The sequence below is a fragment of the Dendrobates tinctorius genome, unplaced genomic scaffold (assembly GCF_039654945.1).
Source record: "Dendrobates tinctorius isolate UK_male_01 unplaced genomic scaffold, ASM3965494v1 ptg000166l, whole genome shotgun sequence".
Lineage (NCBI taxonomy): Eukaryota > Metazoa > Chordata > Amphibia > Anura > Dendrobatidae > Dendrobates > Dendrobates tinctorius.
In genome coordinates, this window is record NW_027361833.1 from 11,056,266 (window position 1) to 11,068,633 (window position 12,368).

General features: G+C 38.4%; 1 protein-coding gene across 7 annotated transcripts in view; it reads right to left on the reverse strand.

Moving 5' to 3' along the window:
• The window catches only part of DMD (dystrophin), a 3,834,938-nt gene that overhangs the window by 3,451,253 nt on the left and 371,317 nt on the right, over positions 1-12,368 (reverse strand). For all 7 annotated transcript variants that reach the window (XM_073550686.1, XM_073550687.1, XM_073550688.1 and 4 more), the window contains exon 2: positions 10,113-10,174. In XM_073550686.1, coding sequence (XP_073406787.1) covers positions 10,113-10,174 — 62 coding nt within the window. The remainder of the gene's footprint in view (positions 1-10,112; positions 10,175-12,368) is intronic.

Consider the following 12,368-nt stretch of genomic DNA (forward strand, 5'->3'; position numbering starts at 1 on the left):
TACAAATATCTGAAGCAATGTCACAGTATGATCATCCTTATTTTCATTTGCACATGGAAACACGAGAAGCAATGGAAAGAAAATGAAAGAGAGAAGATACAGAATAGATATTAGATTGGGACGATGACCAATGAATGGAACAGGCTGCCTCAAGAGGTGGTGAGTTCCTCTTCAATTTTATGTCTGAGATGGTTTAGTAAATCCTACATTTAGCAGAGGGTTGAACATGATGACCATGGAGTTCCCTGCAAATTATAGCATTCTATGATTTTATGAGTATATAACTTCACTGCAAACCAAATTTTGTGTGAAAATCTGCATGAACTTGCATAGAGTTTTGTCTGATCTGCTTCTTTCTAATAATAACATTTGAGAAAAAAACAGCACTATTTGAGTGCTGTTCTTTATTTCTTAAATATACTGAGATCTGGATATACTGAAATCTGGATCAGTTTTGGATAGGTATCCCCAGACTCATACCCTTGTATTAAAAAGTTATGCTCTGCAGGTTTCACTTCTTCTGAGTCCCCTATATAGATTACCTTTTTACAGACATTAGCGATGCCTCTTCTATCATTCTCCTACCTAAGTTAGCATTGCTAGCTATTTTTACTCAAAAAACATATCTCCTTTCACAATTAGTATTGGTAGGTTGTGCATCAGATTATTGGACTAGCTGAGCATCATCTGTACACAAAGCTTGGCAATTCCATCTTCTCTATCGAGTGCTGCATTGTCAATTAGGGAATGCATCACTGAGGAAATGAAGAAACCAGACAACAGTGTGAAGGTTTGGCTCTTTTCTAGCCTCTGCTACGCTTGATGTCCCATACTACATCTTATGTGAAGCAACATATCAGCATGGAGAAGGGATTTGGTGACTCAAAAGGGTTACATTACCATCGGAATGAGAGTGAGTACTTCAAGAATCACTTACAAACTATAATGCAAATGTAGCTGGTCACAGAACTATGTGAACTGTACTAGAAGATGTCTAAATAAAGAGATAGTATTATCAGGAAACATAGAAGGCTGAAGACAATTTTAACTTGATCTTCCTATAAGTTATAGTCAATGTAATTTTAATATATTATTTTTGTAAAGCTTTTGGTTAGTATTTACAAAACTATCATACCATATTATCTACTAACATAGTCTGTAGTAAGTAGAATTGTTGAGTGAAAGCTACAGTAGATAATCCCTTTATTTGCAGATCTTGTTTAGTTATTTGATTGCCTCACTATTATCAATACCATTATTATTCCCAAGGTAAAAATATTTTAAACTATAGTTAACAAAAAAAAATTGTGTGTGTTCTTTAACTCTATATTTTTAAAGCTTTCTGCTCCCTTAATCACTGTAATAATTTGACTTCTAAATAACCATTCTGCATTTTTCCCAGCCTAATTTGTTGGCAAGCTGTTTAATTTCTCAAACAACTGTAGGGTTCAGATCAATCTATACATGTGAATTGGATAAATATGAGGGAGAATGAAGGAAAACTATGTGAAGAAATATTTACTACATTTTTATTTCTTTTTGGAAAAAAATAGTGTTTTTTTTTCTTTTCTGTCTTTGTGTAGAATGTGACAGAAGCTATCATTGTTTTAGCTTTGGGGATATTATGATGCAAATTTGACTGGTTTTCTAATTTATTCGAGCCAATGTTCAAGCAGGGATGGAGAGTCCATGCAGGGTCAAATAAGATACTTTTCTGGCAGCACTTCTTATCCTCATACAGTACATATTAAACCTGCTAGAAATATAGTATATAGCCCATAATATTATTACAATTATAAGCTTATTAAGATTCAGCAAATGAAACGGGACCTGTTCTTTTCATCCTTCTGTATTGATAATTGTAAGAATCATAAACCCCCTTTCTCTAATTACTTCCACAAAAATAGCTATTCTTATTAGAAGGAAAGCTGTAACTAATAGTGTCTGGACTGTGATATGTATCCTTCAATCTTCAAGAGTAAGGCTAGGTTCACATAACGTTTTAGCAGCTCGTTCAACGCATAGCGTTGACGGGCTAGTAACGGTGTAGCATAACGCGATCACTTTATGCTATACTCACTAGCGCAGATGAATCATCTGTGCTAGCACAGATGATTCATCTGCAGTAGCGGTTACAGAGCCTCAGACGCTGCAGACCACGTCCGAGGCTCCGTCAGCAAATGATAGCACATCGCGAACGCGTGCCACTTTACAGCATGCGTTGCGATGCGCCTGATAATGGGGCTCAATGGTGGTGTTAACGGACTGCATTACACGGTTATACCATGGAGTAACGCAGTCTGTCAATGGACTGCCTAAAACGTAGTATGACCCTGGCTTTAGCAATAGAATACGTGGTTAACTGTTGATTTAATGTGATTATAGAAATTTGTATACTAATTTAGGCAATGTCCACATCCAATTTTTACCATACAGGGATGCATATTCTACGCCCTGCTGTGGAACACATGCTCTGCAAGCTACGGATGATGAAACGCATGTCTATATTGTCTATTTGATTTGACTTCTATTGTAAAAACAGCATACAGTACGTTTTGACACTTCATAGAGCCAATGTTTATTTAATCATTTCATGAGCTAAAATCATGATTTTTTTACTAATTACAAATCACACTGGTTCATCTCCAGCTGACTGAGGAAGTGAAATATCAGTAGGACATCTTTCACAGTACTAATAGATGTGGAATACAACCACAGCAGTAATAATAAGTTCATTGCATAGATAAAGTGTATGCCAAGAAAGAACTATGAAAATAATATAAAAATTTATGAAACAGGATTAAAACCTATCTAATTATATACATAAATACACTAACTGGGGATTTAATTACTCCAGTATAAACTATGAAGTCAGTTCAATTTCGTTTCACTGTTCTACTGCCAAATTGGTTTAGAGATGAAAATAGTTGAATTTAACTATTTATGTGGTGTTAAAAATGAATATAGTGCTTAAATTTGCTTATTGTCTTTAATTTTCAAGATCCTGAGAAGTTTGTAATTTATTTAGGCTATTGAGCCAATGAAAAATGCCAAGTCGGCTCCGATGACGTAATCCTAATTACCATTGCATCACCTACTTTAATAAATGCTCTTTGTGTGAAGTATACAGTTTTAGGATTTCTTAACATAGTTTCTTAGCATATTAACATGTTTGTATATGTTTTTTCAGATATGACTTGTTCTTGCATTGACAAAGTGGATAGTTTTTGCTACATATGTGGAGAGGTCACTTTTGCATCACAAATGTGAAATTTCTCTACCATAAGGAAAGCCTACAACATGTATTTTGGCTGCATAATAGGAGACCAGGACAAGACTTGGGTTTCATATAAATGCTGCATTAGATGGACATCACATCTTACCCAGCTTTTACATGGGAAGGGTTAATCTTTGCCTTTTGCACTCCCAATGATCTGGAGAGAGCAAACCAATTTCACTATCAATTGCTATTTCTGCATGGCGCCCCATTAGGAAAGAAGTTTCAAGGAAGAAATGACTTTACAATATCCAACAATCTATTTGCAATACGTCCAGTACCACATACAGAAGACTTGCAGGTGCCAAAAGCACCAGAAACATTTTTGGTTGAGTCAAGTGAGGAAAAAGAGGGCTTTTAGTATCATAAACCATCTTTGTCTGCTGCCCCAGACTTTCCTTCAGCAACCTTAACTGAACCACACCTTATAGCACAAAGTGAACTGAACAATCTTGTTAGAGATTTGGATCTGCTCAAGAGTAAAGCTACTGTCACACTTAGCGATGTACCAGCGATCCCGACCAGCGATATGACGCAGTCAGGATCGCTGGTACATCGCTAAGTGGTCGCTAGTGAGCTGCCACACAGGCAGATCTCACCAGCGACATCGCAGGGTCGGGGGTCGCTACTTACGTGTCAGACGAGGCGATGAAGACGTCCTCCCACTCGCGTCCACGCGTCGCTCGTCGTCACAGCAGGAAGACCAGCAGGAAGCTGACGACGAGAAACAGTCGAGGACGTTCTCGCGCAATCAGCGATAACCAGCGGGGGAGCGGTCGGAGGTAAGTATCAGACATAGCGATATCGCTAGCAATATCGCTATAACATCACAAAAACCAGTGACGTTATAGCGATATTGCTAGCGATATCACTTAGTGTGACAGGCCCTTAAGGCTGAGCTCTTAGGTTCCAGGCTACAGCAGGGGAATCTCGTAGCAGTTGATGTTTGGATTTCTTTATTCAGCAACCGTGATAAAGATCTTGTCCAATATGTCATCATGGAGGATGATCTTGTGGCATACAACAATATCAACATTTTAATGGAAGCTCTAAAGATAAGTCAAGATCCAGAGGAATTGAGACTCGTCATTGATTTATCAAAAACGAGCCTTAATGGCATCTTTCTGCATAATGGTATACCTTTGATTCCTGTTGGTTGTACAGTCCACATTAGAGAAACCTGTGACAACATGAAACAGCTGTTGCGGTGCCTGAGCTATGACCAACAAATATGGCCCCCCTATGGTGACTTAAAGGTGGCTGCCCTCTTACTTGATCTCCATGGTGGATACACAGAGTACTGCTGCCTTCTGTGTGAGTGGGGTAGTCAGGCAAGAGAATATCACTACATCAAAAGAGTCTGTTCTGTCTGACATGAACTTCAGTCATGGAGTGAAAATGTGCCCAGCTTGTCACTGCACAAGCCCACAATTTTGTAGTGCAATTTCTATAACTGTTTATAATTCACAACAGTGCTAAGACATATTTTAGTTATTCTAATTGTTGTTTAATTGTTATTTTAATTACTGCTGTTTCCTATAAACAAATATCAGAAAATTCTAATAAAATATTCTGCATCTTTATATTTGCAAAAATAACAATGTTTGAAAATATTAAAAACTTAAGAAATAATTATATGTAGAAGTAAAAAGAAAACTATTTGATATCATAGAAATAAAAGCCAACTAAACTTTTTCATTGTCAGATTTGAATTCAGGAAGACAAAATCATTAAATATGTACAATATTCACATAAAATATTTACTAAACATAATATACTAGCTGAAGAGCCCGCCATTGCCTGGGCATAGTAACCAACTGTGGTTAGGCCTGTTTCACACTTCCGTTTTTGACCATCATTCAAAATCCGCCATTTTGCAAAAAAACGGATCCGCCATTTTTTTTGGCGGATCCGTTTTTTTCCCCATTGACTTGCATTACCGGTGGATCTTGACGGATGGCCATCCGTTGGATCCGGTTTTTGCGGATCCGTCAATTTTTTTGCGTCCGCCGAGATGCCTGGACGGACCATGTAACGTTTTTTGTACTGCAGGATCCGCATTTTTATAGAGCGCATTCCCAGAGGAGTGAAGTCAGGAGGAAATTTAACCCTGAAATCATTTCTGGCGAACAGAGAAAAAATTCTCTCTCTCTCTCCTTCCCAGGCAGCGGTTCCTTTAAAATTCTTCATTTGGCGGATCCGTCAAAAAAACGGATCCGGTGGCATCCATACACATCAGTTAGGAACGGATCCGCTTTCCGCCTTTTTGCCAGATTTTAACTGACACAAAAAACTGAAGTGTGAAACAGGCCTTAGTTATAACAAATTATGATTATATTGCACATAGAAAAATTTCACATCATATATTCAACTCTACAGATTTGCAACACAAATTAACTAAACAATTACCCAAGTATTGATAGTATTTTTTTTTTCAACTCATTCAAGAGCATTTTGATGAACAACATTTTTGGTTTTTCCTTTCGGTGCAAAGATGAACAGATTTTTGGCAGTTCCAACTCTTGAACAGATCACGTAAAGTTGACCATGAGAAAAGCATGAATATTGCAAATCGATCCCTACTACTTTCAAGGACTGTCCCTGAGCATTGTTAATGGACATTGCAAATAGCAGTTGAACTGGAAACTGGAGTCGTTTAAAATCAAAAAGCAAATCAGATGGAATGAGTGGAATTCTTGGAATAAAATGTCCTCTCCTATGGCACATCCTGTTTCTGAGCTGTGTATCTAACCCTATACTGTGTGATAATGTCTGCTGAGTTGTGTACCTAATCCTCTCCTGTGTGATACTTTCTGCTGAGCTGTGTATCTAAGCCTATCGTGTGTTACTGACTGCTCCACCGTGTATCTAATCCTATCCTGTGTGATACTGACTGCTGAGCAGTGTATCTAATCCTATCCTGAGTGATACCGTCTGCTGAGCTGTGTATCTAACCCTATCCTGTGTGATATTGACTGCTGAGCCGTGTACCTAATCCTATCATGTGTGTTACTGACTGCTCAGCCCTGTATCTAATCCTATCCTGTGTTATACTGACTGCTGAGCCATCTATCTAATCCTATCCTGTGTGATACTGACTGCTGAGCCGTGTATCTAATCCTATTCTGTGTGATATTGTCTGCTGAGCCGTGTATCTAATACTATTCTGTGTGATACTGTCTGCTGAGACGTGTATCTATTCCTATTCTGTGTGATACTGACTGCTGAGCTATGTTTCTAATCCTATCCTGTGTAATACTGACTACTGAGCAGTGTATCTAATCCTATCCTGTGTGATACTGACTGCTGAGTCGTGTATCTAACCCTATCCTGTGTGATACTGACTGCTGAGCCATGTACCTAATCCTATCCTGTGTGATACTGTCTGCTGAGCAGTGTATCTATTCCTATCCTGTGTGATACTGTCTGCTGAGCCGTGTATCTAATCCTATTCTGTGTTATACTGTCTGCTGAGCCATGTATCTAATACTATTCTGTGTGATACTGTGTGCTGAGCTGTGTATCTAATCCTATCCTGTGTGATACTGTCTGCTGAGCCGTGTATCTATTCCTATCCTGTGTGATACTGACTGCTGAGCTGTGTATCTAATCCTATCCTGTGTGATACTGACTGCTGAGCTGTGTATCTAATCCTATCCTTTGTGATACTGACTGCCGAGCCATGTGTCTAATCCTCTCCTGTGTGATACTGACTGCTGAGCTGTGCATCTAATCCTATCCTGTGTGATACTAGGCTCCCCCTGCAGTTTGTGTCAGAGGGTGGTCTGTGTTGGCACGGTAATAAATTGTGTTATTTCCAGCTTTACAGAAGGACGATAACACCATAGAAATGATAAGAATAATAGGCCTCAGTTACCACAACTGTCTACAAAGAAAACTGTTGCTGATAGCAACCAATCACAGCTCATTTTTCATCTTTTAAACAGCTCTGGGACAGCATGGCGAGTGTTGAGTGGTGACTTTTGTGTTTCCACTTTTATGTGGCGAGGTTGGTGTATGTGTGGTGAAACGTGTGCTGAGGGTGGTATATGTGCTGAAGCACGTGGTAGTGTGTGGCGCATTTTGTGTGTGTTCATATCCCTGTGTGTAGTAAGTATGCCATGTCAGGGCCCCACCTTAGCAACTGTACGGTATATACTCTTTGGCGCCATCGCTCTCATTCTTTAATTTCCCCTTGTTCACATCTGACAGCTGTCAATTTGCCTCCAACACTTTTCCTTTCACTTTTTCCCCATTATGTAGATTGGGGCAAAATTGTTTGGTGAATTGGAATGCGCGGGGTTAAAATTTCACCTCACAACATAGCCTATGACGCTCTCGGTGTCCAGACGTGTGACTGTGCAAAATATTGTGGCTGTAGCTGAGACAATGCAGATGCCAATCCCGGACATACACACATACATACATATATACACACACACACACACACACATTGAGCTTTATATATTAGATAAAGTTGTGGCCAAAAGTATTGACACCCCTGCAATTCTGTCCGATAATACTCAGTTTCTTCCTGAAAATGATTGCAAACACAAATTCTTTGGTATTATTATCTTCATTTAATTTGTCTTAAATGAAAAAACACAAAAAGAATTGTCCTAAAGCCAAATTGGATATAATTCCACACCAAACATAAAAAAGAGGGTGGACAAAAGTATTGGCACTGTTCGAAAAATCATGTGATGCTTCTCTAATTTGTGTAATTAACAGCACCTGTAACTTACCTGTGGCACCTAACAGGTGTTGGCAATAACTAAATCACACTTGCAGCCAGTTGACATGGATTAAAGTTGACTCAACCTTTGTCCTGTGTCCTTGTGTGTACCACATTGAGCATGGAGAAAAGAAAAAAGACCAAAGAACTATCTGAGGACTTGAGAAACCAAATTGTGAGGAAGAATGAGCAATCTCAAGGCTACAAGTCCATCTCCAAAGACCTGAATGTTCTTGTGTCTACCGTGCACAGTGTCATCAAGAAGCTTAAAGCCCATGGCATTGTGGCTAACCTCCCTAGATGTGGACGGAAAAGAAAAATTGACAAGAGATTTCAACACAAGATTGTGCGGATGTTGGATAAAGAACCTCGACTAACATCCACACAAGTTCAAGCTGCCCTGCAGTCCAAGGGTACAACAGTGTCAACCCGTACTATCCATCAGCATCTGAATGAAAAGGGACTGTATGGTAGGAGACCCAGGAAGACCCCACTTCTTACCCCAAGACATAAAAAAGCCAGGCTGGAGTTTGCCAAAACTTACCTGAAAAAGCCTAAAACGTTTTGGAAGAATGTTCTCTGGTCAGATGAGACAAAAGTAAAGCTTTTTGGGCAAAGGCATCAACATAGAGTTTACAGGAGAAAAAAGAGGCATTCAAAGAAAAGAACACGGTCCCTACAGTCAAACATGGCAGAGGTTCCCTGATGTTTTGGGGTTGCTTTGCTGCCTCTGGCACTGGACTGCTTGACCGTGTGCATGGCATTATGAAGTCTGAAGACTACCAACAAATTTTGCAGCATAATGTAGGGCTCAGTGTGAGAAAGCTGGGTCTCCCTCAGAGGTCATGGGTCTTCCAGCAGGACCCAAAACACACTTCAAAAGCACTAGAAAATGGTTTGAGAGAAAGCACTGGAGACTTCTATGGTGGCCAGCAATGAGTCCAGACCTGAATCCCATAGAACACCTGTGGAGAGATCTAAAAATGGCAGTTTGGAGAAGGCACCCTTCAAATATCAGGAACCTGGAGCAGTTTGCCAAAGAAGAATGGTCTAAAATTCCAGCAGAGCATTGTAAGAAACTCATTGATGGTTACCGGAAGCGGTTGGCTGCAGTTATTTTGGCTAAAGGTTGTGCAACCAAGTATTAGGCTGAGGGTGCCAATACTTTTGTCTGGCCCATTTTTGGAGTTTTGTGTGAAATGATCAATGTTTTGCTTTTTGCTTCATTCTCTTTTGTGTTTTTTTAATTTAAGATAAATTAAATGAAGATAATAATACCAAAAAATTTGTGTTTGCAATCATTTTCAGGAAGAAACTGAGTATTATCTGACAGAATTGCAGGGGTGTCAATACTTTTGGCCACAACTGTATAATATATGTATTGTGACAGGTATTTTGCCTACATAACTGTACAAAATGCAGCTCAATTATGAGTTATTTTCTGAGAAACTAAAGCGGAGCAATAAGCTTTATACTGAATTTTACCAATAATGCATTTATTTTTTTGTTATGATTAATGTACCAACAATGATATGGTTTACGTGGAAGTTACACAATAAATAATTATAAAAATAAATGCTTTGGGTGCTTAGATAAAGTAAGCCATACAAAATAATTGTAATTCCTTGAGAAAGTTTTTCTCAAGGTGTGATCCAACAGATGCGTAAAGCAAAGCATTTCCAACTAACTTTTATACTACTATGTATTTAGTTTTTGGGATTCTAGAAAAATTTTTTTTAATCTAACAGTTACCCTGTTAAATGCCGCTATCATACACTGATAGCAGTATGAACAGCATGCCGGCATGAGGCATGTCCTTCTATGCACCCATGAGCGCTCATGTGAGGCTATTGCAGAGCACTGATGGGTTGTTATGATAGCTGGGTGTCTGCAGAAGAACCCTTTGCCTATAATTACAGAGCTCCCATTGAAATCCAGCCTATTGCTGGCCTTCACATGAGGCTATGCCTTTAAGCATTTTGCAAAGGTGTTTGATGAATCAAAATTGTTAAACAATATAAACTAGTCATTATTAAATATCTTCCTATAAAGTGATCAACCATGTTTAGTGTAATATGTAAATATGAAAGTATTACTTACCTTTGCAAACTGAGCATTTATCCATTTCGTGAATGTTTTCCTTTGAACATCTTCTCTTTCATCTGAAAGCATGAACATAATACTGGACTTAGTATAAGAAAATAATCTAACTGCAGCCTGGAAATAACAACAGTTAAATAGTGTTGCTACAATAAATTGTTTATAGAACAATAGCACAAGTGACTTAAAGAAATGTAAACATTTTTTCACAAAATTATGCTTATTTCTTCATGTACAATATACGTCTCCCCTCCTCTGCTTCCTGTAGACATCGTTCACTCAGAAACTCAGGAAAATTTGCACTTGCTTAAGACAAGACAGACTGCTCATTAACTAAGGGATCAGTTTTCAGTTTGTCAGGAAGTTTGTCAGAAGGAGAGTAGGAAGGAAAAGCAGATTGAAATATGAACACAAATGTTGTTGCTTCTTTCGAGACAAAGGTTTTTTTCTGATCCCAGTGCAGGATGTACAGCTACAGAGCTCAGTAGTACTGTTTAATGTTCACATGCTGATGAATTTCTGGTCATGTCCTACATAGAGACCAGAGAGCAGGAATGACACTGTCTCTTATGTAGTTGTAAATGGGAAGCAGGCTACTTTATTTCATTATATCTGACTGACAAATAGGCTGGAAACCATCTTGGCACACGATACACTGTATGCTGTATTTATGTGATGGGGACCTTATACAAGTCTGCATGCATTTATATTACTATCCAACCACCCTAAAAAACACATTTGAAAGGTTTACTCACCAAACCCTGACTAATGCATTATCCAACCACCCTACTCATGTGCTATAAATGTTTGAGTATTAGAGATGAGCATGTCTTTTAAAATTTAAATTCACTGATTTTGATGAATTTTCACTAAAACTTTAATCTAATGCAAATTAGCTGAAAATAGTGTGAATTTTAATACTGCAAAGCTTGTAATTATTCAAGAAATATATATTTAGACTGTTAACTGGTTCATGCAGCAACAGGGACACCCGATTCTTACACTATGGCTGGTCTGAACAATAAAAGCAATGTTACCATCCACCTTTCGTGTCTCCCCTCTTTTCCTTATAGATTGTAAGCTTGCGAGCAGGGCCCTCATTCCTCTTGGTATCTGTTTTGATCTGTGCATTTATTGGTATGCTGTAACGTCTATTGTCTGTAGAAGTCCCCTCTACAATGTAAAGTGCTGGGGAATATGTTAGCGCTATAGAAATAAAATGTTTTTTATTTATTATTATTTATAGGAAATATAATTGGGGAGCGCTTACACTCTGAACCTTGCTGACCATAAGAGCTTGTACTCTACTGTACAGAAGAGAAGGAGGACCATGTTGATAATAAGATCTTACACTTTACAGCAGAGAAAGAGAGTGAGAAGACCATATGACTATTACAGCTTACATTCTATAGGCAAGAGAGAGAGAGTGGCCTTTGCTGACCATGAAAGCTTAAACTCTAGGGAATTACCCAGTGACTCTGGAAAAAGATACAACTGTGCCATACACATTTTTCTCGCTGAGAAATGCTGATTTTTGATGACCCAGGTACTGACTACCACTGTACAAGGCATGATAATCTGTAATATGTTATCATTGCAGGGCGTTACGGGGAGGCCCATGTGACAATGCAAAACTACATTAGCCCATTGTCTGATGCTTCAGCACTGTGGGAAATGGTGTCAGGCAATTTTATTTTGTTTTGTGGACTGAGGATTGAATCTCAAAATATTAAAATGTATGTGAAATTCTGCAGATAGATCCATACATTTATAGTTAGCAGTTGTCCATAAATATTTTAATCTATACTACCTGTGCCTTTTCTCACAGGAGCCTGTCTGCATCGTTGGTATTGTAATTAGATTTTAGTAAGCATGGCATCTTTTTATTTAATGTTTGGATTTGATTTAATTTTTAATGAATTGCTTTTAATTTTAGTGTATCCTCTCACAAGACTATAAATACCCTTAACATGGGTTACAAGTTTACCTATCTTAATCAAAATATGAATTAATACCTTAGAAATTATTTATCTATGCATGTTACAGCCAGGGCTTGTCATATTTATGTGGGGTAATAGGCTAAGTGTGCTTGTGAGGTGCATTTACTTACTGCTGAGCAATCCACCTGACCTAAAAATATGGCTGATCGTCAATATGTGCTAAGGTGCTGTTAACATGTTGTTTATCAATATGTGTTACCTGTGCTACCATTAATATGTGCCCCCATTGCTACTTCTATTTTATCTGACTAGTGCC